The sequence below is a fragment of the Papaver somniferum genome, unplaced genomic scaffold, assembly GCF_003573695.1.
Source record: "Papaver somniferum cultivar HN1 unplaced genomic scaffold, ASM357369v1 unplaced-scaffold_11, whole genome shotgun sequence".
Taxonomy (NCBI): Eukaryota; Viridiplantae; Streptophyta; class Magnoliopsida; order Ranunculales; family Papaveraceae; genus Papaver; species Papaver somniferum.
In genome coordinates, this window is record NW_020619936.1 from 615,942 (window position 1) to 643,108 (window position 27,167).

Genomic DNA, 27,167 nt, shown 5'->3' on the forward strand with positions numbered 1-27,167 from the left:
GGGGCCAAGGCAGAATGGTGCGGACGGCTTGGCATAGTGGGGCCAATGGTTTGGCATGCCATTAGCGCATGGTGCGTCCATCATGGCTAGGGCCAATGGTTTGGCATGCCATTGGCTCATGGTACGACCAGCATGTCTAGGGCCAAGGGTTTGGTATGCCATTGGCGCATGGTGCGGCCAGCATGGATAGGGACAAGGAAAGGTGCGGTTGGCTTGGCATGGTGGGGCCAAGGGTTTGGATGGCTTGTCATGGTAGGGCCAAGGAAAGGTGCAGTAGGCTTGTCATGGTGGGGATAAGGGTTTGGCATGCCATTGGCGCATGGTGCGGTCAGCATGGCTAGGTCCAAGGAAAGGTGCGGTTAGCTTGGCATGGTCGGGCAAAGGGTTTGGTATGTCATTGGCGCATGGTCCGGATAGCATGGTTGGCATGCCTTGGCGCGGTAGACGTGGATGGCATGGTTTGCCATTGGCGCAGTGGCGCGGCTGGCATGGTTGGCATGCCTTGGCGCGGAGCTGTGGATGGCATGGTTTGCCATTGGCACAGTGGTGCGGCTGGCATGGTTGGCATGCCTTGGCGCAGAGATGTGGCTGGCATGGTGTGCCATTGGCACAGTGGTGCGGCTGGCATGGTCGACATTCCTCGGCATGGAGATATGTCTGGCATGGTTTTCCATTGGCACAATGGTGCAGCTGGCATTGCCGGCATGCCTCGACGTGGAGATGTGGCTGGCATGGTTTTCCATTGGCACAGTGGTGCGGCTGGCATGGTCAGCATGCCTCGGCGCGGAGATGTGGCTTGCATGGTTTGTCATCGGCAAAGTGGTTCGGATGGCATGGTCGGCATGCCTCGACGCGGAGATGTGGCTGGCATGGTTTGGCATTGGCGCAGTGGTGCGGTTGCATAGTTTGCATGCCTTGGCGCGGTAGCATGAGAATTAGGGTTCGGTATGTACGAAGATGATGTCGGTCAATACTAAGGGTTCTGTCGTGGAACATGACACATGTATAAAAAAAAGGTACCCTGGTAATTCTTACGTAGGCATGCTGATTGATTCAATAAATGCGCTAGTGGTCATAGTGACGTCATGTCAGATGTATGGTCTTACGACTTTAACCCTAAGCTAAAAACAACCATAAACAGGTGTACAGTGGGATTGCCATGACTCGGAAGTACGGGGATTGAGTTGGATTACAAAAAAAAAACAACAAATAACGGATTTGAGATTTCAGAGTGTGTAATTCGAAAATCACATTGCTGCTGAAGAATACAATTCAACTTTTACCTTTTAATATGTAGGTTGTGGTTGTGGACTGCACATTCAAGAAACAACTTGCAAATCCACTTGATTGAAATCTTCTTCCCTAAATAAGTCAAATAAGAACTTCAACTATCCATGTATAGAGATATATATTCACAAGTACTTCCATAGAGAACATTAGATTAACATTGTCAGTGGTCCCGTTTATTTATACTATAAATATATGAAGTTTATTCCATTGACAGCAGTGAACTGACCTTGTCTTTGCAGCCCCCATAGGATTTGTCAGACAAACGATGGAAATGGTTCCACTGGCAGTGTGATAACACCGTCAGATATTACTAGACCGCTGGATTGCTTATGTTTTGTGGTTGTGATAAATTACACACTTTCTAATCATTGTCTACCTGGATTGAAAAAAGGTCTTCACAGGCATCTGTCAACATCTCTCTGCAACTAGTTTCTAGATTTTGTCTGCAACTAATTTAGGTTATGTCATATGTTGAAGCAGAATAGACTTGATCCCAAAAACTGCAGGCCCCGATCTGGAAACGTGATTACTATACTTATGGAGATAGATCTGAAGAAGCCCCTTAAAAGAGGAGAATGGTGGAACTCAAACTCAGGAGAACTTGTCTGGATTAGATATTACTGGGTAAAGAAAACTCATAGCCTATGTGAGGATTACTATACCTTTGATCATAATGATGAGATGTGCAAGGAAGTAGCTGAACAAGTAAAGGAAAGAGCCATGACTCAGGAAGAATATGAAGCGCACTGTCTAGCTAAGAAGAATGCTGCAGAAAAACAGATTGAAAACAAGGAAAATATGGATGATAACTTCATTCAGGTTGACAAAGATACTGTCATAGCAGATGAATCTGAGGAAAATAGAACCACCAAAAGATCTAGAAACCAAATTATACAGACCAATGGGTCTAATCCTTCAATTCAAGGCCATATTCTTGCTTCTCATGGAGGGGTTGCTAATGGTGATGGTTCAATGAACGGTCATGCTGAACGTATGGATGTAGTTGAGTTACCTGCTAATGATATTGGAAATGAAAACACAATAGTTGATTCCATGCAAAATCAAAAGGGTCATGCAATTGAGGTAATCAATCTCCCATATCATTTTCCTAATTTTGTTTCTGATTTATTGTTTATAGTTAATAGTAGTCATATAGTTATAAAGCATAGCTACATAAAATTTCTTGTTAAGTTTTATTCAACTGCAATAATCATGAGAGTTCTTGCATAGAATTGTCAAGGGTTCACTAGTAAGACCACTAGAGAACATCTTAAATATTTAATGCATCGTTATGACCCAGATATCATATTCATTTCAGAGGCCAAAATAGGTGAGGATAAAATGAGGAAATCGATTAAACCTTATAAATATCCTAACAGTAAACTTATTACTTCTGTTGGTCTAGCTGGAGGATTAATACTCCTCTAGAAAGAAGGTTTCATTTTTAAAATCATGCATGCAGAGTCTTGGATTATTAACTGTGTTGTGCAGGATGATCCATCGAAACCATAGTATTTATTTACATGCATGTATGGTTCTTCATATCCCAATAAAAAGGAGATACAGTGGAATTATATCAAGAACCAAAGACAATATATTAAACAGTCGTGGGTTATTATTGGCGATTTAAATTTGGTTTTTAATAATGAAGACTAGGGGTGCACATACCCTACCCATACCCGCCAATCCTACCCTATCCGCCAGTTTTTTAACCGTATCCTACCCTATCCACTATTTGGCGGGTAGGGTGGCGGGTGAAGATTTTCTTAACCGCCAATAAACGGGTAGGGTGGCGAGTAAAGCTCAAAATTATCCTACCCTACTGGTCTTCGAGCAATTCCTACTAGGGGTGCACATACCCTACCCATACCTGCCAACCCTACCCTACCCGCCAGTTTTTTAACCGCATCCTACCCTATCCACTATCTGGCGTGTAGGGTGACGGGTAAAGATTTTCTTAACCGCGAATAAACGGGTAGGGTGGCGGGTATAGGCCATATCCTACCCACCCTACCCGTTGTGCAGCCATAATGAAGACAGAGCAAGAAACTCCAACAACTTCTCAAGTACTTCTAATACTTTTAAATCTGTGGCTACTTCCTCAAGAGATGCACCTTATGTAAGACTAATCTATGAAGCGGGTCTAGATGATCTTGGATATGTGGGTAAATATTTTACATGGTCTAGTAATGTTCATGGCACTGGAGTTAGAAGATCGAGAATTGACAGAACTCTTTTAAATGGGGAATGGATGAACCATTTTCCAGACGCAAAACTTTTTCACCTCCCACAATTGGGATCAGACCATTGCCCAATCATGCTAGAGACGTAGCTTCTAATGGAAATAATAGAAGAAACTGGAAATACTTTCAATGCTATATGAAGGATGAAACTATTAAGACAGAAGTCGCAGCTGCATGGGAAAAACCAATAAATGGGTCACATACTTTTCAAGTTTCTTCTAAGATGATCACTACAAGAAGACATGTTTCGAAATGGAATAGAGAAAAATTTGGGAACATCCAAAGTAATATCTTTTTACTTCACCAACAATTGGAGGCATTACAACAAGAAGCTCCAAGCCATGATACCAACAAAAAAATTATTCAAGTGGAGAACCAAATAGAGCATTGGCATCAAATTCAAAGCGAGTTCTAGGGGCAAAAAGCTAGAGATGAGTACTATCTCGAAATGGATAGAAACACCAAATACCACCATACAAATGCTAACAAAAGGCGGTCCAGAAATAATATTGATGCCCTTAAAGACAACAATGGGAACTGGTGCACAACAAGAGCCGAGCTTGAACAATTACTGGTTAACCATTACAACACCTTGCATACCACTACTTCACCAGAAAGAAATGAGTCTATTCTTCAATGAATTCCGCAAGTAATCACAGCTGTAGACAATATGGACTTAACTCATACCCCAGATAATGCTGAAATCATCAAAGCTCTCAAGGACATGATGGATTTCTACCTGGATTTTTTAAATCACACTGGGATATTGTTGGCAGTGATATGATGGATATGGTAAAACAGTTTTTTAGAACTGGATATATTCTCAAAAGCATGAATGCCACCAATGTCACTCTCATTCCAAAGAATTTGCGCCAAATTGCTATTTGTAATACATCTTACAAGTTGGTATCAAAGATTCTGGTGTCAAGAATGAAGAAAGTTATGAAGAAAATCATCTCTCCCCTCCAAGAAGCATATGTCCCAGGAAGAAAAATATCAGATAATATTCATCTAGCTCAGGAGATAGTACACACAATGAATAACAAAAAGGAGATGTCTACATTTTTGTCTTTAAAACTGGACATGTCGAAAGCTAATGACAGAATTGAGTGGTCTTTTCTTATGAATGTTATGGAGCAAATGGGATTTAGCCAGGAGTGGTGCCATTTAATCATGCAGTGTATAAGTACTACACAGATCTCCATCCTTCTTAATGGTGCTCCGTGTCATGCTTATAAACCAACTCGAGGAATCAGACAGGGTGATCCGTCATCACCCTACCTGTTCATAATTGTCATGGAAGCATTTTCTCAACAACTAATTCATGCAGAACAAAGTATTCAGATTCAAGGTATCAAGATTGCTGCAGGTGCCCCTCCTATTTCCCATTTATTCTTCGCTGACGACTACCTCTTATTCATAAATGTCTGATATTCATAACGTTAATAATCTGCTTGATATTGTTAAGGATTTTTTTCAAGCCTCTGGCCAATTAGTAAACTTTCACAAGTCCAGTGTTTATTACAGTGTTCATGTTCCACAGAGGTTTTGTAGACTGCTCACAAGAAGGTTGAAAGTACCTAGAATGAATTCTCATGAAAGGTATTTGGGACTCCCACTGCTCATTGGAAAGAAGATCGATTGCTTCACAGGGATGGTGGATCGAGTTAAAAGTAGATCATCAAAGTGGAATGGGGAATCTATGTCGCAATGATAAGAACGGTAACCAATATTATACCTTCTTATACTATGAGCTGTCTTCAAATGCCTGTGGAAACCATCAAGCAAATTGATTCTTTACAAAGAGATTTCTGGTGGGGTTTCACAGAGAATAGAGGAACGTACACTATTTCATGGAAAAGGCTTGGTTTGCATAAGAATTTGGGTTGTCAGTGTTTTAGAGATCTAAAGATTCTCAACAAAACTCTTCTCATAAGAGCAGCCTGGAGAATATGTAGCAATCCAGATGAACCATGGGTGAAAGCTTTACAGTCCAAATATTTTCCCAGTACCGGTATGTTTCATGCTATCCCTAAATCAAACTGTTCCTAAGATTGGAAGGGAGTACAAAAACAAATCTCTTTTATTATGCCTAATAGTCGTAAGAGATTTGGTAAAGGAGACAAAATTAAGATATGGTTGGATGTCTGGATTACTGGCATGACAGAACCTCCAATCCCTAAGAAACAACTATTCGAAGATGATACTGGAAACCTTATTCTGAGCATTAGAATACCAGTAGCTGTTGAACGCAAGCTCATCTGGAATCTCACGAAAAATGGAGATTTCACTCTCAAATCTGCGTATAACAAACATCATGAGATTAGTCCGGGTAATGCTGAAGTTTCGGTGAAAATTCAGAACACAAAAACAAATTGGAAGGAGTTATGGGATATCAACACATGGCCTAGAGTCAAGCATTTCTGGTGGAAGTTCCTTTCTGACATTCTACCAACAAATGAAAGACTCTCCAGATCATGCAACTACTTCAATAGAACCTGTCCTCTCTGCAAACAATACGATGAGGATCTTATATCTTCTATTTACGTGCCCTTTCTCAAGGGATGTCTAGATGCTCATACCTGGAGGTTCGAGTGTTTTGACAGGGGTCTTCACTTACATAGCTTCACTCTTTGAAGCCTGGATTCAATCAGCCAAACAAGATAACTCACAATCTAAATGGATGAATTTGGCAATGATAGTCTCGTGGACAATCTGGACAGAAAGATGCGAAGTGCAGTTTCAACACAAGCAAGCCAATCCACAAACAGTAGCCAACGGAGTAATAAGCTTTGCTACCTATATATAAAGTTTAAATGAAAAGTAGGGACTGAAAACTCTCATCATCACACAACTCTTAGACATTGGAGTCCACCTGCATTTCCTTTTTTCACTATAAACTGCGATGCCTCTTATGATGCAAACTCTGGACTAATAGGTATTGGTCTCATCTTACATGATTTTGCAGGACAACGGAGGGGAATCTATGCAAAATGCTATGCAGGAGTGAAAGACTCAGAACAAGCGGAATGTTTGAAATTTTTCGAAGCTGTTAAATGGAGCAAAGAATTACAACACACACATGTATTTTTGGAGAGAGATCTAAAAGGGATTGAAATCTATATCAGTAAGCAGGCACCAGTAATAGCTTGGTAAAGTGAGGATATTTTGCTCGATGCCATAGATAGTCTTAGAAGTATCCCACGTTGGGAGTGTCGTTTTATTCCTAGAACTTGTAATAAACCTGCTGATAAATTAGCTAATTCAGCAGGAAAAATGGAGTCACTAGGATATGGTTTGATAAACCCCCTAGTATTATTGAAAGGTCTTTATTAGCAGACAATGTACCTGTTTTATCAATTATTTGACATCAATAATTATTTGATCTATCAATTATTTGACATCAAAAAATAAAATAAAATGTCAAGCCATCCCGGTAAGCTTTTGCTTAACTAAAAGCAAGAGAATTTCTGCTTTCCAATTCAATTTTGAAATCGACTTGAGACAAAGAAATACGAAGTAAGAATATGCAACTTGTTTGGTAATGGTATATATGTGAACTAGAGAATGCCGTGACCATCCCTTCTGCCATTGCAAGTTTTAGCACTATTATACCAATTTAGCTAACTAGGGAGACCAAAAACTCAGTACTAATCCTAGTCGCACCAAAGAATTCTATGATTTTAAAGAGATTATTGTTGAATCGGAAGTAATGTCAGGAGAAGTAATGTCAGGAGAATCTTAGATAAAAATAATACTAAATTTTTTTTGAACTAAAAAAAGAACAATCGATTTGGTGATGCACCAATTTAAAAACTAAAGAAACATTATTTCGCATAATTCATTTACGTAGGCTTGCTCGCGGTGGCTTCTTTGTAAGACCCGCTGGGCCCTTGGCCTTGGTTAGCTGCCTTAGGACCCTGGCCATGGTTAGCCTCTTGTGGAGAGTTTTTATAATCCTTCCGGGGATTCCTGTTAAACGCCACTGTCCTGTGAATCAAATCCATACCGAGCTTAAACGAAGAATAAGCATCTAAACAAGCATAAATAATCTGGTCGTCCGTTAAATAACTAACATCATCCCGACGACCAAGGTCCCATCTGCTTAATGTTAGCCCTCTAGGCTTGCGCAGATCTTGCCGGAGCACCTCCCACATCAAATCCTTCAACCCAGCTTTATAAAGATCTTCTCGGCCAAGCTTATATTCAGCCAAACCTGCAAGATCTTCACTTCTAGCAACGTTCAACCCCCAATCAACCATGAGCTTACGCGCATCTTGATCGATCCCAGATCCGACAAATATAATTCTCTCATCGTTAAGAAACTTGAAAAGAGACTCGGGGACGTCGACTTTCTGAAGTTTCTTGGTTTTGCTTTTGCTTTTGCTTTTACCTTCACCAACGAGCCCAAAGAACTGAAATATTAAACATTGATGTGCCAAAGATAACTGCAACACGGCAACTTTGTTACGCTGATCAGTTTCACTTAACCGTACCCATTCGATGTCGAGACCCACGATAAGGTTGTAGTTTTTGAGCTGTCTTGCGAAACTTTGTTCTACATCTTTAATCCATTTATCGACACTGTCTGCGTTTCTCGTTACTGTTGTGTAGATTGTCTCGGTGGTGTTTCTGTAGGGGTAGTATTTGACATTGTAAGTTTGCTGTTTTACGGTTTGCACATCAAGTTCAAAAATATCTGCCTTCTGCCAATAAGATGGACCACCATTACCGTCAGCATTGCTGGTAGAGCTGCTCATGGCATTCCCGTTCTTGCTGCTGGTGGTGGTAGTGCTAACGGAATTGCCATTCTTGGCTGTATTGACTGCACCAGCCATTCAAGAAAAGAAAATTTAAAGAGAAAAGTGACAAGACGAGATTTGTGTATAGATAGATCAAATATATAGAAGCAGGATATTTGACCTATGGGGAGGGATGTGAATTGAACACAAGAACAGGGTGCGTATTTATAGTGTTTCGAATACTTGATTCCCAAGTATCTTAAACTATAATTAAGGAAATCAGTACAATTAGGAAAGCAAAACCTAGTACAATTAGGTAACTAATGAATACAGTAATATTTAGAAACTTCTGGAACCTACTAGAATTGTTTGCGAAATATCATGACTTGGGGAAAATTTGAGTCAGATATTATATATCTAACCCAGACTCGAGTCAGGCTATCAATATTTAAAAGTTGGCCTGAATATCGGATTTTGTTAAAGCAAAAGCCGCTGGGAATTTCACGGGCTTGCGAACTTGACCATTCGCCATAGAAAGTTTGCAGTATATATACCATGACCAACACGGCAACACGCATGAAAATTACAAGACAATGGTAAAGACAGTTCTATAAATTTACTGAACCAACTAAAATAAAACAACAAGAGAAATATATCTTTGGAATATGGTGCAGTTATGAGGCACTATAGCAAGACTTGTACGAATCATCGAATATGGTGCAGTTATCGGCCAATGTCGCCAAGGCTTGAACAAAATATTGAAGAATCCAATCATAACACTTTCTGGTAGAACCTTCCATAAATCAACCTTGTAAAATAGAAGAAGCTCTCTTGAGAACTCGTGTTCTTGTCATAAGTCCAGTACACACTAAAATTCTTTAGTGGAGCTATAAGAAATCGAAACATTACAAGTTCTATTGCTATTGGATTTATTCTCCTGACGAGCATTCACATCTGAAGCAGTGGATTTATCATTAATCCCCACATGCTCATAACCAGGATCCCATTCATCAATTGAAGTATCAAATTCAACAGCCGGCCGGAGCATGAAAGAATGCCATACCTTCACTATTGTGCTCAGGATCAGCGCGGGTGTCAACTGAAAAGGCGAAATGAGTTGTGAAATCTGCGGGACTGCCTTTGTTCCAAAGAGGCACGGCTTCTGTAAATGTAGCCCATCCTCAAGAATTGAGTTTCTTTGATAATCATTCAGAGAGGTAAGAACCTCTATTTATATTTACACGGACATACAATATCTAGGGAATCAATTATAATTAAGATGATTGACTCTAACGTATATCAACGCTAACTATTTTAGTAAACAAAATATATGATATCAATTACACAACTATTTTAGTAAACAAAATATATGATATCAATTACACAACTTCAATCACTCTTGACAGAAGATATGCAGTTGTACATGACTTGTTACTATATACACGCCAATACCCCCCTCAAGTTGGAGCGGGTGCAGAAATTTGACAAACGCCCAACTTGCTTACTAACTTCGTGAGCTGGTTTGCACCAAGACGCTTCGTAAAGACATCAGCGAGTCGTGCAGCGGAAGCGATATGGCGTGGACTGATAAGTTTCCTTTGGATCTTCTCACGAACAAAATGGCAGTCTATCTCAATGTTTTTGGTTCGTTCGTGGAAGATAGGATTCTCTGCAATGTGAATGGAAGCTTGACTATCGCAGTAAACAGAAATAGGGGAAGTAGAAGGAATGCGAAGATCATTGAATAAATAACGTAACCACTGCAATTCAGCGGTTAAAGTATCCAAAGCATGATATTCTGCCTCAGCAGAGGAAAGAGATATGGTTGGCTGTTTTTTTGATTTCCAAGAAATGAGACTATCACCCAGTAAAACAAAATAGCCCGTTGTAGATCGACGGGTGGTAGGACAACCAGCCCAGTCTGAATCAGTAAATCCTGTCAAATGTAAAGAACTAGGGAAGAAAGAAGAATTCCATGTCCTAAAGTTCCCTTAAGATATCGAAGAACTCGGATCGCAGCATCAAAATATGTAGTTCGAGGATAACACATAAATTGACTTAAATAGGTAACCGCATAATTAATATCGGGCCTCGTTACCGTAAGATAAAGTAAGCGACCAATAAGGCGCCTAAACTGTGATGGGTCTTTAAGTGGAGCACCATGCGTGGGTAATAACTTTATATGTTGTTTCATAGGAAATGTTGATGGCTTTGCCCCGGTTAGACCAGATTCACGCAAGATATCAAGAATATATTTGCGTTGATATAGAAAAATTCCATCAGAAGAATGGGAAACCTCTATTCCCAAAAAATATTGTAAACGACCCAAGTCTTTAATTGAAAACAAAGTTTCTAAACGAGAAATTAGACGAGAAATAGCAGTAGAATCATTTCCGGTAATCACAATATTATCGACGTAGACTAAAACATATAGAGATAAAGATTTTCGATGAAGAGTAAACAACAAATAATCATCAGTAGATTGCTGGAAACCCTCAGCAATAAGGGAGGACGAAAATTTCGCAAACCACTGGAGAGAGGCCTGTTTAAGACCGTAAATAGATTTTTTTAAACGACAAACTTGGTTAGGTTCACCAAATCCAGGTGGAGGACGCATGTAGATTTCCTCATCAAGATCACCTTGAAGAAATGCATTGTTAACATCAAGTTGGTGTAAATGCCAACCTTTTATGCAAGCTAAAGAAAGCAAAACTCTAACGGTAACTAAATTTGCAACAGGAGAAAACGTATCATGATAGTCCACCCCTTCAAGTTGGGTATAACCTTTTGTAACCAAACGAGCTTTGTATCGCTCAATACTACCATCAGATTTGTATTTAATTTTGTAAACCCATTTGCAACCAACAATAGACTTACCGGGAGGAATAAAATCCATCTCTATCCAAGTGTCATTGTCCTTCAAGGCCCGAACTTGTTCAACCATAGCATTGCGCCATACTGGAATCTGCATAGCAGCCTTAAAAGAAGTTGGTTCCGCTGTGTTCAAAACTGTGGTCAAGAAAAATTTATGAGAAGGACTAAAATTATCAAACGATAAATAATTTGTAAGAGGATAAGGTTGAGATTGGGAACACTCAACAGAAGAACAAACATAATCTTTTAAGTAAGAAGGTAAATTGTGTGATCTTTCTTATCGTCGTAAAACAAGATTAGAAGAGTTAACAGGATCAGCTGTGTGATCAGAATTAAGTGTGGGTTCATGAACATTACTAATTTGAGAATCAGGTGGAAGTTCATGGATGTGGACACTTGTTTGGGAAGGGGATGCTGATGCATGAGTGTTAAAATTAATTGGGAAGTCCTGAAGTGGTGAATTGTGTTGGTCTGCTGTAGTATGTGAAATGGGAGAAGGTGATGCCGTAGACAAAATAGGTACGGAAGCAGGTGAACGATTAATAATGGAATCTGAAGGGTATGAATCTTTATGTAAATGTGGTGGAAAATCAAAGAAAATATCATCATCTGTAGATGACGTAGTTGTAGATGGTTTTGAGAAACTAGTCTCATCAAAAGGAAAAATGTCTTCATAAAAGACAACGTCACGAGAAACAAACTTTCGACGTCTTTCAATATCATAAACAATATATCCTTTTTGAGCAAAAGGATACCCAAGAAAAATGCAAGGTGTATCCCGTTGATCAAATTTAGTTTAATGTTGATATTGCGACCAAAACAAAGACAACCCAAAACACGTAAAGCAGAATAATCTGGTGGTGTACCAAACAATTTTTCATGTGGAGATATATGATTTAAAAGTTGTGTTGGCATTTTATTTATTAAGTAAGTTGCTGCCAATATACATTCCCCCCAAAATTGAATAGGAAGGTTGGAATGAAAACGAAGAGCACGAGTTACTTCAAGTAAATGTTGATACTTTCTTTCATCAACACCATTTTGTTGGTGAGCAATTCCCATTTTAGAAAAATAAGCTTGAAATTCCTTTGATAAGAACTCAGATCCATTATCGGATCAAAATTTTTGAAGATGAGGAATTATAAATGAACTCGACCCGGTAGACACATGACGAACAGGTTTCTTATATTGAGTAATAACCTGGTTAAAAAAATAAAATAAATATTTTAAGGTTTATGATTTTAATTTCATCAGAAAAACCCAAGTACAACGAGTGTAATCATCAACAATCGTCAAAAAATAACGATCATCATTCAAAGAAGGAACCGAGAAAGGTCCCCAAATATCACAACGAATTAATTGAAACGGAGATGTACTAAAAGTAATACTTTTATTAAATGGTAAGCGAGACTGTTTTGCCATAGGGCAGATTACACATTTGTGTTCCGAAGTAGAATGCATATAATTAAAACGATTAACTAGAAAGCGAAAATGACCTAAACTAGGGTGCCCAAGGCGAAAATGCCATAGATCAAAAGTCTTATTTTTCATAAAAGAAAGCACCGAAGAAGAGCGCAATTGATATAAGCCTGAAACCAAATCACCCTGACCAATAGGTTTCTTCGTCGATCGGTCCTGAAAACGACAAGAATTATGAGAAAAAATAACTTCACAATTTGATGAAGAACATAACCTACTCACTGAAATGAGGTTATATTTAAAGGATGGTAAATAATAAACATCCCTTAAAATCAAAGTGGGGGAAAGATTAACAATACCAATATGATAAATCAAAGCACTTGTACCATCGGGTAATAAAACACCCATATTAGGCGGGGCAATTTTATAGGTTGAAAATATTTTTAGAGATGAACATGCATGGTGGGTAGCACCGCTATCAATAATCCATTCAGTATCGAAGGGACATAAAAACGTACCAGCGAGATTCATTTTAGGTTGTTCGTCTGCTGTAGCAGGGAGTGTTGCAGCAAAAGCATCCAAGCGAGCCAAATGATCAGCGGATAATCCAGGAAAAAGCGGACCAGCAGTAGTTGGTGGAGGGATCATCCCTTATGATGCATCACTCTGTTGTGGTAGCACACCTTCAAGAACAACATAAGTGGTAGCCAAAGTTGTGCCATCCTTGCGCTTATATTTTGGTGGATAACTATTTAGTTTGTAACAACGGTCTCTAGTATGACCATCTTTATGACAATAATCACAATAATAACTTCTCTTTTTGTTAGTTTTGGAAGAGCTATCACCTTCATGGCGAGCAACAACAAGGGTAGCCGATTCAACAATCGGAATGGTATTAGCCAAAAATTGTTGAACCTCTTCTTGTCGGACTAAATTATAAATAGTTAACAAGGGTGGAAACTCAATACGCTGCAAAATGTTAGAACGGAGACCAGCATACCTATCATGAAGGCCTTGTAAGAACTCCATGGCTCTATCTTGGTTAAGATGATCAATAGAATCCTTGGCATTAGCACAAATACAAGTACTTACAGGTCTTATAGCATCCATTTCATCCCAAATAGCACGAAGATGACCATAAAAAACCATCACAGATGAACCATCCTGCTTAATAGAGGCAAGTTGTTGTTTCAATTGATATAGCTTTGGAGCACAAGACTCAACATGCCTGTTCTCGAGATCTTTCCAGAGAAGATAAGCAGTAGGAGCATAAGAAGCATTATCTTTAATGCTAGGAAGAATAACAGCATGAATCCAACCGATGACAAGACCATCTGCCCGCATCCACTCTGCAAGTTTGGCCGGATCAGTTGGTTTGGAAATAGATCCATCAATAAAACCAATCTTGTTCTTCACACGCAAAGATCTCATCATTCCTATCTTCCACGATGCAAAGTTATCACCGTTTAATGGAGGGTTACAAAGAACAACATTGGAGTTGTCCGATGGATGGACAAAAAATGGATCACGATAAGAAGCAGTATCCAAAGAAATTGAAGTTGACTGCCTAGTAGGGCTTGAAGCATTAGGACTTTGTTCTCCTTCCATAATCAAAAGACGAAAGAGGAAAAAAAATGATAAAAAAAAAAATTCCCACATGAATTTGATCAAACAACTCAAAATCAGATGTTCTTGCTCTGGACCATCAAGAATTGAGTTTCTTTGATAATCATACAGAGAGGTAAGAACCTCTATTTATATTTACATGGAGATACAATATCTAGGGAATCAATTATAATTAAGATGATTGACCCTTGATTGACTCTAACGTATATCAACGCTAACTATTTTAGTAAACAAAATATATGATATCAATTACACAACTATTTTAGTAAACAAAATATATGATATCAATTACACAACTTCAATCACTCTTGACAGAAGATATGCAGCTGTACATGACTTGTTACTATGTACACGCCAATACATCCAACACAGTGTAAAACATTGGGATCAGTCAATTCAATATTTCCCAGAGAATTTGTTGATGTACCAGCCAGATTAATATTCTTAATGTTATCTGGTCCGAAGCTAGAGATGTTGAAATAAACTGAATTTACAGTGGAAAAGCAAATCAAGAATAAGAAACAAGAAACCCACACATTGTAGTAAAGCACTATGGTAATGACTTTGAAGTAACTAGGTCGAGTTGGATATCATAATAAGAACGAGGAACAACTTTGAAAAGAATGCAAGATGGAATCAAATACTACTATTGAAATATACGCTTCTACTTGTAAGTTGTGGACTGCACATCTACACATTTAAGAACAAAATATCAAGCTGGAAATAGTATTAATTATTAAACAACAACTTGCGAATCAGCTTGCTTGAAATCTTCTTCACAAGATAAGTGAAATAAGAATTTAGTAATTTACACACTTCAACAATCAATCTGCTCTACCACTTGCATTGAACTCGTTTAATTAACAATGTGTCTGGTTCCAATTTATCATACTTCTGAGGCCAGTTACATTGACAGCATTATGCCGACCTTCTCCTTGCAGGCCCGTAGAATGTGTCAGGTAAATTATGGCAATAGAACCATTGACCTTTAGATTGCTTATGTTTTGTAGTTGTGATTAATTACTGTTAGACTTTCTAATCAATGTCTACCTCCTGCATCGAAGAAAGGTCATTACAGGTTCCTGTCAACAATTCTCGGCAACTACTTCTTTTTTTTTTGGGGTTTCTTTCTGCAACTAGTTTAGGTTATGTCATACGTTGAAGCAGAATGGACTTGATCCTTTCTCGTTGAAATAGGATATGGTCAACAATTTAAGAGGCCTACAAAAGAAGTCCAAATGGGTTGGATAACAAATAGTTCAACTTAAGCATACTAAATAACACATAAACTGTGACATACATTGCATACACCAATTAATCAAAAAAATCGGTAACACAAGCAAGTTAGATTATGAGAACAATAGATAGAATTTGAAATTAATCATCCAGAATTAGAAACATACAAAAGCAAATGAACATTAACCACCATTAACCACCATTTTTGTTAATACCTAATATACCCTTATTAAATTAGTGATGATTAATTAAGTTAGTATTAGTTAAATTAATTAGCGTTTGAGTTTGATTATAGTGTTAGGATTAGAGTGGAAATCCATTTCTTCTTTTAAGGTTTGGAGGGAAAGAAGAAGTAGAGGGAAAAAAGAAAAAACTAGGGTTTGTGATTTTCTTAGAAAAATGAAACTTTATAGTGATGATGAAGACTCTGGTAGTGATGAAGAAGTGGGTGCATCAGATTATCATGGTTTCGATCCTACCGAATTGGATAATTTGTTGAAGGAAGAAGAGGATGTCAACTAAAGAATGCTTGAGGACATTATTCAAGCACAAGAACAAATTCGTCGGGAAGAAGAAGGTGATGATGCTTCTAATAAACAGGTATGAGTTATAACGATCTACAAACATGTATTCGCACTCTCGATCGCCCAAAAGGAAAAAAAATTCAAAATCGTTTTCCAGAATCGGTTTATTCTATAACACTACATAAACCGATTATGGGTTAAATTCCCAAATTGGGTACAAAAATCAGTCTTTGTTCATCATCATATGAACCGATTGTAGTAAACTTTTGGCACGATGAGTACGCGACCAGAATCGGTTTTTGTTGGTGATGTTCATAACCGATTTCTTCACATGAATATTCACGTAATTCGACAATCGGTTTATTTTCGTGTATATGTAATCCGATTCTTAAAGTTCCAGGAGAAATGTGAACGAAAATCGGATTATATGACACGAGACGTGAACCGATTGTGGACTTTGGAATTTTTTAGACAACTCTTTAATCGTACTTTATAGTTGCACATATAAACTGATTGTAGAAAATCGGTTTAATCGACTGTAACATATAAACCGATTTTGAATCATCAACTTGTTGATATTTGTTGTAGATTGTTGCGGTGTTTGACGAAGATCATCCCAAACCCGTAGGTGTTGATACCTCTGCCCACTATTACACCGATTTGGAATGGGAAGATAGAAACGATGCAAAGCAATGGTTTATAGACAAGGGAATAGATATCAAATGCGCCTTAGTTTTAGGCCATCATTCAAGTGAAGATCGTTTGGAAATTGTTTGTGAGAGAGGTGGAAAGCAAGAAAGTCATTGGGCAAAGGAAAGACTGTACGTGACGAAAACAACAAGGGAATACATTACTAAATCAAAGAAGTATGGTTGCCCGTTTAAGATTATAGTTAATAGACCCAAGAGAACCGATGGTAGTAAGGTATACAAGTTTTATAAAGTGATGAATGGTTGTCACAATCATGATGATCCGGAATCTCTTGATGGACACGCGGCCGTTTGAGGGTTGAAACCACATCATTGGGATTTAATGGTATATTCAATGTCCGTGGCCGACTTCGAATCCTACTTGGAGAGTTATATTGGGCTATGAAAGAAAGATTACAAGAAGTGTGTGTTTTAGTGCTTGAAGGAATTGTTGGATCCGTACAAGAAAAAATTTGTGTATGCTTACATGTACCAACACATGCATTACAAGAATGAGGCGACAAGTATCGCGGAAGGATCTCATAGACGTTTGAAAAGCTTGCTCTGAGGGAGCCAAAACACCGTGGTTACATTACAAGAAGCCATCCATGAATATACCAAGGCCGATATTATCAAGATAACCGCTCAAATGGAAGAGAGTACGATGAAAATCATCACAAGCTACAAGGAACACCATCGGTTGATTAGAAATTTAAATTATAGGGTGTCTCACTGGGCAATCATTTCTATGATGAATGATTAAAAATATTATGTGGATAAGGAGAAGGGGAGAAGAAAAATTGAATGCAAATGTATGACGATGACGACCTTCGGATTTCCGTTTCGTCGCATGATCGCAAAGTACCAACAAGGAATTCCTTTTGAAATCATTAATCCGTTTTGGAAGCAATTTACTTTCAAACCACCCCCAACCGAAGAACCACTCGAATCCTTTGTGGACACGGATATTGGAAGGGAAATCATCGAGAAATTCGCAAAAAAGGATGGCTTGGGAAGAAAAGTTTTGATGTACGACTTAAAAATAGCCGCGAACCCCCATATGGTACCGGTCGGAGAACCAACGGTGCTACCGCCGACGGGAAGACCACCTACCAACATGGATTGGAAGGAAGAAAGGAAATAGTTTAAGGTTGCAATGGGTACTGGAAAAAACCCGCTGTTGAGTCATAAAAGAATCCTTTGTAGACATGAGAATGAAGACGATAAATATGAAGAGGTGAAGGTTCCAAAGAAAAGGGGTCGAACAAAGAAGGGAGAAAGTGGGACAAATAGTGCACAAGCCAATACAAATGTTTCAAGCATTCCTTCACAAATTGATAATGAAGAGGCACCGGCTAAGAGGAAAAGGAGTCGACCAAAGAAGGGATAAAGTGGGACAAATAGTGCTCCTTCGCAACATGTGGATCCAATCGATCCTTCTCAAGAGAGTCAAGCGCCAAACAATCTATTCGTTCCTTCTCAAGAGAGTCAATCGAGTACAACACGAGTATCAAGGTTACATGAATGGAAGGGAGAAGCAAGACAAAAGGGTTCTATGGTGACTCTAAGGGCCGTTCTTAGTGATAGAAGCACTCCTAGGGATGAACGAGGTAGACCCCATCGAACTTGTTACACCATATTTGAGGAGTATTACTCGAAACTTCCTGAAATGACTAAGCCCTATGTGTTATCCACCGACGACGTGGATGCCGATGGGAATTGTGGTTATCACGTTGCATCGGAACAAATAGGCCATATAAGTTTGGCGGACGATGAGAACCTAACCCAATGTCAATATTTTAGAAAGATGATGGCCTTGCGCCTACAAGAAGATAAGGAATTTTACATATCGATGATGAAGGAAGGAAAAACAAGAGAAGACAAAGAAGTGATTTTTGAAGAAATACCAAAGGGGAATGGACCAATTACCCGAGAGCATTGGATGCAAATGCCTCTATGTGGTCATGTCTTGGCGGAAACGTGGAGTTGCGTTGTTCATCTATTTGGTAAGGGATCATGTTATACATACGCACCAAAATACACCATTTGGGATGAATCGCTTAAGGATCGGAGAATTGTTTTATTCAACCATAAAAACATACATTATGTCGGTCTTAGAGTACGTGATGATTTCCATTACCACCGGTACATAAGTTATCTCGGAGCTCACCAAGGAGTGGCTTAAAAAATACGATGCCAACGATGGGAGGAATTGATCGAGCTGGATCAATTCGAGGGTCTCCATTTGTTGGAATGAGTATTTTCCTTATGTTAAAAACTTGACCTATCGGATGCTTATATTTTGTTGCTTTCTTATATTGTATTTTGCAAAAGCTTAATGAATGAAAGTGGTTTTGTTTTTTTGGGAAACTTGGAATTATGAATTTTGTTCCAGAATCAGACTTTAAGTTTATTTATAAAGTCCGATTCCTGAAGTAGTTTGTTGCGCCTTTTACAAAATCGGTTTATATGAAGTATAATGCAATCCGATTATTGGATACATAGATTTTTAACTAAAACAATCGGATTACATATGGTCCAAAATGATCCGAACATAAATCAAGAATCGGTTGATTTGTGTATTAACGTAATCCGATTATAGTTGATGTTCATCACATCAACCCAGAATCGGGGTATGTAGGTTCACAGTAAATATCGATTCTTTTCACAATCAGATTACTATGGTTTATATATAAACTTATTCTGGGTGATTTTCAGATACCTTGATGAGCGAATTTCAAAGTTTTAGAGGTAAATCATTGTAGAGTATCTCTTAGAAGGAAGGGATTAAAGGGATTTAACTCAAAATCTTGAATTATTTGTTCTTGGGTTGTTGTTTTTTTTGGAAAACCAAAAGTAAATTAGATTATAATTGTTGTTTGTGATTGATTAGGATTTAGTTTTAATTTTGATGGAAGTTGAGTTTTGATTAATAATTTTTATATTTGTTAATTAAGTTATGATTTTGTATTTGTATTTGTGTTAGAATTATTAAAGTTTTATAAGGTTAATTTAGTAATTTTATAATCATTAAACACCCCTTATCATTCTATATTGGGTGGATGAAGAAATCCATATGCCCCAATTAAGTGGCATAGGCCCCAATTTAGCGAGGTTAATTTATAGGGTGTCTGAGGAAATCTCGACAGTTAAATCCTAATCATCTTCTTCTTCTCCGTCCTGTTTGCAACAAGGTTTGGCGGCTCAGCAATATAACTTACCACCGATTTGATTAGCAGCATTCATCATTCAGAATTTGATCAATGTATTCACAAATCAGATCGGTCATGTAATATATTGGATTCCTTATCAGTGGGTTGGTTTTGGCGAGCTGGTCATGCTCCTCAATTGTAAAGCTTTGGTTATTTCTTTCAGTCTGCTGCAGGATCTGATAATGGCGTTTATGGTAGTCAATCTATGTATTGCCAATTTCACCTTGGTGATTCTGTTGTTTTGTGTTTCGTCGAATGATGTTGCTCACCTTTATTGGGCCTCTACTAATATTAGTTTAGTCGTACCATGCAGATTTAATTACAGCCCGTGTAGCAACGGAGTTTTGCCTGCTCGATAACCCTATTTCCTTTTTTAGATAGAATTAACAATGGTAATAATCCCACATCGGTAATTCAATGTTTGTTAATCTAGTTTATAAGCAAAAAATATCGGACATACTATCAGCCAATTGGTAAGGCTTGGAAACTTGATTACTCTTGGAGCCATTCCTTGACCAAGCGTCCATGGGGCTTACCCCCACTGGCATCCCCGCTTGGATCTGAAGAATGAGGCACCAAGCGTCCATGGGGCGCACCCCCACTGGCATCCCCGCTTGGATGCTATGCTTATGCTTACCTCCAGTAATCGGGTAACACCAATCTTACTAATTGGTTTTTGTTTTTACTTCTTTGTACGACTGTTGCAATCATGCTTCCAGTACTACCTGCATATCTTGGCAGATTTCGTGTCATCTATTTTTTGGTAAATTTCACATTCGTTCTTTTTATTGCTGTTAATTTTGTTTTTTTGTAAGAGTTTCATTTTGGATTATTTCGGAATGTTAAGTACGGCATCTAGAACTACTGCCCTCACAGACTGCCTCACGAGTCTTGACCAACTAGGCCATTTTTCAATTGGTTTACTATAGATTGTTGAGAGACCGCAAGAGCCCTCTTTTTGGGATGCATTGTCTGATGTCCTATTACATTTTTTGAAATTATTACTTGGGGCAGGGACTTGGGTTGGTAACTCCATGTACTTCACAATTGGCTGCCTGTTCTAATAATGGTGCTGAAGACAACCTATTTAAATGAGGTAAAAATTTACTCTTGCCATGGGTAATTTCTATTTTCGCACTTTTGCTTTTATCTTGTCATGTGATTGAAATGTTTTATATCCGGCTTAGAGCAAAACAATTTCCTATTTAGAGTTTCAGACACACCCTATAACATTTTGCTGCCAGGGAACTAACTGCCTGGCAATACCCAAGTAGACCTGACACGCAGCAGGCAGCTGCTAACTGGTCTAGATAACCCTGCCATTCCTTAGGTTTCCCATTTACTAGCATTTCCTAATGGTGAAGATTATTGACAATTAGTTCAAGCAGTTGAAAGTTTTCGTCTGCAATTGAAGTTAGCCTTTTCTGTTTTACTCTTCAAACGCGATATTGAGCTGCATTTGAGATCCAATGCCTGATGCATGGGTTAAGGTGTGTTGGCATATCCCTTTTCTCTTGCATATTTGGCATTGGAAGTGTCTTTACTCTTTAGTGGTGGAGAGTTCAGATTCAGTTTAATTCAAACAACACAGTAAATATCATCTCGTGCTTTGGAAAAGTCCATTGAAAACAAAAATACATCTTGGTTCTTTTGTTCTATAAAAAAAAGAACCAACCCATTCATCCGTTCTAAATCGTAAACTGAAAAATAATACTCCCTCCGTTCTCTTTTAATAGGCTAGTTTCTATAAATAAAAATTTCAAAAGAATAGGCCAGTTTCTAATTGGGAAAGTCAAATGTTATTTTAATTTTTGAGACCACTTTTCTCTTAACTTCGACAAGTGTCATGTGGACCACTTCACTTTAATTCTTTTGCTAACAAGTGTCATGGGGACCATTTCATGTCACTTCTTTTATTGACAAGTGTCATGAGGACCACTTTCAATGATTAATTATCTTAATTTCCTTAAATTTCGCTAAAAACAAAACTGGCCTATTAAAAAAGAACTGAGGGAGTAATAGACAGTTCTAATCGACTTAAGCATACCAAGTTACTAACCAACATTACATTAAAAGAAGGCACCATACCTTTGTTTTTATAGTGGTATAAGCATTGTATCTTCTGATTACCAGCAAATGGAGTCGAGACTTATACTAATTGAGGTAACTGACACTCTTCATCACTTTAATTAACTCCTTTTTTTAGCACCTGAATACTGTTTGCCTTACTGAATGTCCGTCTTCTCGACCCCATCAGCCATACAACAATTAAAGCAAGAAAACCATATCCTATCTAAACAGTTCCTGAAACCGAGAATTTAACTATCAGTTTCACATTTCACTTGGTTGGTAGTTTCCCTAGCGCCTTGGACTTGGTTAGTTGCCTTAACAACTTGGTCCTGGTTAGTTTATTTGGAAGAATTCTTAATACCCTTTTGGGAATACCCCATATTTGCTGCAGCTGGAAGACCTATCAAATCAACACCAAGCCTGATCGAAGCGTAAGCATCTAAACAAGCATATTCAACCTTCTTTTTTTTTTGATCGAAAGGAGAAAGATATTATTAGAAAAGAGAATTTACAAACGAAGCTACAAGGAGTAGCAGAATAAAAAAACAACAGACAAAATCAAAACTACATAAAACAGTAGCAGAGAACATGAAACTGCTACGAAAAGATGGCATCCCAATTGTCACCTGCAGAGACAATAATATGGCCAAAAACTGAAGCCCAAGAAATAATCAGAGATTTGGCTTCAATAATGAGATCAATATCTGTTTTGAAAGTGTGTGAACTCTCAAAAGTTCGAGCATTCCTTTCTCCCCAAATAACCCACACCACAGCTGCTGGTATCAAGTTCCAATACAATGAATTACTACTTTGATTCAGCTGCTGCCAACCTTGAACCAAGTCCAAAAAAGAGTTCGGTATTATCCAACACCATCCTGTAGGAATTAGATTTAACCATAACTTATAAGTCACTTTGCAGTGAAGCAACAAATGACCAGAAGTTTCTATAGCATCTCCGCACATGATGCATTCTTGATCCAAAGTCATTCCTTTCCGAAGCAACAGGTCTTTAGTGTTGAGCTTTCCATGTACAGCGCACCAAACAAAAAAAAAGACTTTAGGAGGAATGATTGAATTCCAGACAAACTTGGGAGGAAAATCACTTACGCTAACTAGTTTGACTAGCTCATAGTAAAGGGTCTTGACAGAAAAAACTCCATTATTCCCTAAGCTCCATCTTCTTGTATCAGGCATGTTATTTAGAGGTGGAGGTGAGGAACCAATTCTGAGAAGTAGCGATGCAAATTGAGTAACCTCTTTATCTAGTAATCTCCTATTGAAATCAAAGACCCAATTACCATTGTCAATATGAGATATGACTGAAGAAAATTTATCCTTTGCCAATCTAAAAAGATTTGGGAAAGAAAATTTAAGAGAATCAACACCATTCCACCTATCAAACCAGAAATACACTTTTATACCCGAATGTATAGTGAATTTAGAACAAGTATTAATCAGAGAACTTGTTTCTACAATGATTTTCCAACAAGATATCCCACTTGGATTAAAAACTTTACCAGGTAACCAATGAGAAGACATTGCACCATGTTTTTCAGAAATAATCCTACACCAAAGTCGTTCTTTTTCAACTCCAAATCTCCAGACCCATTTTGCTAAAAGCGCAATATTCATTTGTTTGAGATTTAAGACTCACAGACCTCCTCTACTTTTGTCGGACATCACCAAATTCCAGTTAATCAAATGAGATGTATTTGAACTTCCCCATAAGAAATTTCTCATTTTCTTTTCTAGTTGGTTAATCACAGATGCCGGTGCTTTAAAAAGAGAGAAGTAATAAAGAGGAAGTGATGAAAGAATAGTTTTCAACATTCTAAGTTTACCTCCCTTAGAAACTGAAATCTTATTCCATTGAGAAAGTCTGACATCAACTTTCGCAAGTACTACATCCCAAATGGCTTTTGAATTTGCCTTAGCTCTAAGTGGCAAACCCAAATAAATGAAAGGAAACTTGTCTGTCATGCATCCAAGCTCTTCAGCCCAAGAATGTAAATCAGGACAAACACCAATTGGTACAAGTCTTGTTTTTGCTGTATTAATCTTTAAACCTGCAACCATTTCAAAACACTTCAAAGAATAAAACAGATTGTGAAGTTCATCTTTTGAGTTTCTGAGAAAGAATATTGTGCCATCTTCATAGTGTAGATGATTAATCACAATTCCATTAGGCACATTTGAAAAACCACTGAAATGACCCATTGCAGCTGCTTTGTCTATGTATCTAGAAAAGCCTTCCATTGCAATATTGAATAACAGAGGGAACAAAGGGTTTCCCTGCCTTACTCCTTTAGAGCTGTTGAAGTGACCAAAAGAAGAACCATTAATAATAACGGAAAAAGAAGCAGTAGAATAACAAAACCTCATCCATTTGCACCATTTTTGACAAAAACTCATCTTCTTCAACATGTTTTCTAAGAAGGCCCAATTTACCCTGTCAAATGCCTTTTCCAAATCGATCTTACAAATTAAACCAGAATTACCTGAGCTGAGTCTAGAATCTACCATCTCATTGGCAATTAAAGTACCATCTATGATTTGTCTTCCTTGGATATAAGAACACTGGACAGGAGATATGATTTTATCCATCACCAGACACAATCTAGAAGCAAGCACTTTTGAAATAATTTTGTAAACACTAGTGAGAAGACAGATTGGCCTACAGTCCTTGACTGTTTCAATAAAATCTCTCTTAGGAACCAAAGATATAAAAGTTGAGTTGTGTCTTGTATCAATACTCCCATTTGAAAAAAATTCATGCACTACTACCATGAAATATTGCTTCAAGAAATTCCAACATTTTAAGAAGAACATTATGGGTTATCCATCTGGTCCTGGCGCTTTGTCATGACCCAATTCTTTTATAGCTGAAAAGATTTCATCTTCAGTCATTGTAGCTTCTAGAATTGCAACTTCTTCATTATTGATTTGATTAAACTGAATGCCTTCAAGTTCAGGTCTAATGATCATTTCCTCAGAAAATAAAGACTGATAGAAAGAAACTATATGATCCTGCAAAATTGATTTATCAGAAACCAAGACACCATTTATATATAAGGATTAAGTGGAAAAATGCCCCAAAATGGACCATAAGGTTGTGAAAATGCCCCGGACGTTAGGCAAAAGATTAAAATGCCCCAAAATCTTATCAAAATACCCCAATCCGTTACTTTTGCCGTTAGAGATGGTTAAATGGTCAAAAGTCCATGCACGTGGTTCGCACGTGTGATAAGATGACATTTATACCCTTATGACAAATTAGCTGACATGCAGCTAACTGTTTTGGCTTATGCCAATTTGCCCATCGTGTACTAAATAGGTGAGATTTAGACACGTGTCGACTCTATAAAATGGACGGTCGCAGATGAAGGGGTATGTTTTACGGAAATTGTAGTTTTTTTTTTTCAAATGACCAGCGTGTCTTATTGGGTTGTTTTTGGATAATGGCTGCTTGCTCAAGGGTGAAAATGAAAACAGTAAGGTCTGTCATTAAACATAAACTTGCTACTAGTATGTCCGCCATCAAATTCATAAATAAAAAACTGTTAACACTCTTAAACATAAACTGGGTTCAAAGAAGTGGCAGCTATGAGCAATTGTGGTGCCTTTGTGTAAGAACTCTCAAAACTTCCATTCCTCGCTGCTAGCACCAATTTCTATGTACACACAAATCAAAAATTAGCATTTCACTCATATCATAAGTTATCAAATAAACAAACAAAAGGGAACCAAAACAAGCATCAGAATTATACCCTTTGCATTATTAGCAACCCATTTTGGTATGTCAGTTTGCAACTGAGGTCTAATGATCTTCTTAGCTATATTATCTGCCTTGTCCACTAGTGAACTAACATCAGTTATCCGGAAATTCCATGAAAGATTCTCCATTTGTACCAGCTTTACAACCAAAACAATACAAGTCCCTAAACCGGAGACCTATATCAGTTATCCGGAAATTCCTATCCTCACTACCCATTCTGAAACATTTAACAAAAATGAAACAATAATCAGTTATAACAATATAATGGTTAACACACCACACCACAATGAACCAATAAAAAAACAACTGAATCATGAAAATAAGCTAGCTGGATCTTGTATTTTGTTTATTACTATTCCATTCTGCAATAGCATAAGATATAGGCTATAATTCTACTAGTGCACATTCTATTGGATCTTGTATTTTGTTTTTTACAGTCCTGGAACGCTGAACACCATCAATAAAGAAAGCTCACGGAGGCTGGTATTCTGATGCATATTTTCATAATGAAATCCTTTATATCAATGGTGTCTGCATTCCAATTAAAATAGAGTTTATGAAATAATTTTTTCCAAGTGAGAATGAGATTGTCTTTAAGTTCATGACCACCATATAAAGACACAGGTATTGGGATTGGCACAAAAACGGTGTCAATTGTTTCACAATTTGCTTGAATACTACTAATTGGCAACCTTAAAATAATATCTGAAATAATAACAATTGTAAATAGCATTGTGTGTGTTAAGTTGCTGATGCAACTTTTGGGCTTCATTTGTAAAGGAGGTGGCATAAGATAACGAACAACTGCCAAAGAGCAATTAAGAAACGTATAGTATTGATAAGAGTCAACCTCAAATGGTGAACTTGAAAGATCTAAATTTATGAGCCGTTTTGCAAGACAATTTTCAGGGTCGTACAATTCTATCTCATTCGACGTATAATAAATGTCCGCAACAAAAAAATCTCCCGAAAATGGTAGTTGTAGAACTGTTTTGTTCATACTATCACAAGTAAGATCAAAACCTGAGCTACCTGTTTTGTTTATACTATCCCTTAATTCTACTAGTGCACATTCAATTCAGGGCAGTTCAAGTTACTAAGTAAATCTTTATGTGGATACAATTTGAAACATATAAGATATAGGTTATAATGCAGTAATCAAAATTAATCAACACATTAAAAATCTCATTTAGTAAATTCATTCTTAGTCATGCCATGGTTATAAAGCAAAAGAGATGGACAGAATTTAGAGAAAGAGAGACAGAGACACAAAGACACAATTATAAATCATCATATAAACCAATTTCATCTGCTATTGAAAAAACCCAAATTATAATCCCTAATTTCGTTTCCCTGAAACCCTAATTACAGTTTGGCTTCTGAAACCCTAATTACTGCTTTTGAAACCCTAATACCCAATTTCATTTCAAGTCTCTGAAACCTAAGTTCGTAAATCACATATACCAT

The 27,167-nt window shown here is 37.7% G+C and overlaps 2 protein-coding genes across 2 annotated transcripts; both read right to left on the bottom strand.

Moving 5' to 3' along the window:
- Positions 1–13,219: 13,219 nt before the first annotated feature.
- Positions 13,220–14,176, bottom strand: LOC113328543. Its single transcript, XM_026575624.1, has one exon. It carries the CDS (start codon positions 14,174–14,176, stop codon positions 13,220–13,222), a length of 957 nt encoding a protein of 318 aa, XP_026431409.1.
- An 8,346-nt stretch (positions 14,177–22,522) lies between these two features.
- Positions 22,523–23,557, bottom strand: LOC113328545. Its single transcript, XM_026575625.1, has one exon. The coding sequence runs from the start codon at positions 23,555–23,557 to the stop codon at positions 22,523–22,525; it is 1,035 nt and encodes a 344-aa protein (XP_026431410.1).
- Positions 23,558–27,167: the final 3,610 nt, after the last annotated feature.

What these genes read in the sequence shown, in the direction of transcription:
- LOC113328543 (XM_026575624.1), bottom strand. Translation starts at nt 14,176, where the DNA reads ATGGAAGGAGAACAAAGTCCTAATGCTTCAAGCCCTACTAGGCAGTCA.
- LOC113328545 (XM_026575625.1), bottom strand. Translation starts at nt 23,557, where the DNA reads ATGAATATTGCGCTTTTAGCAAAATGGGTCTGGAGATTTGGAGTTGAA.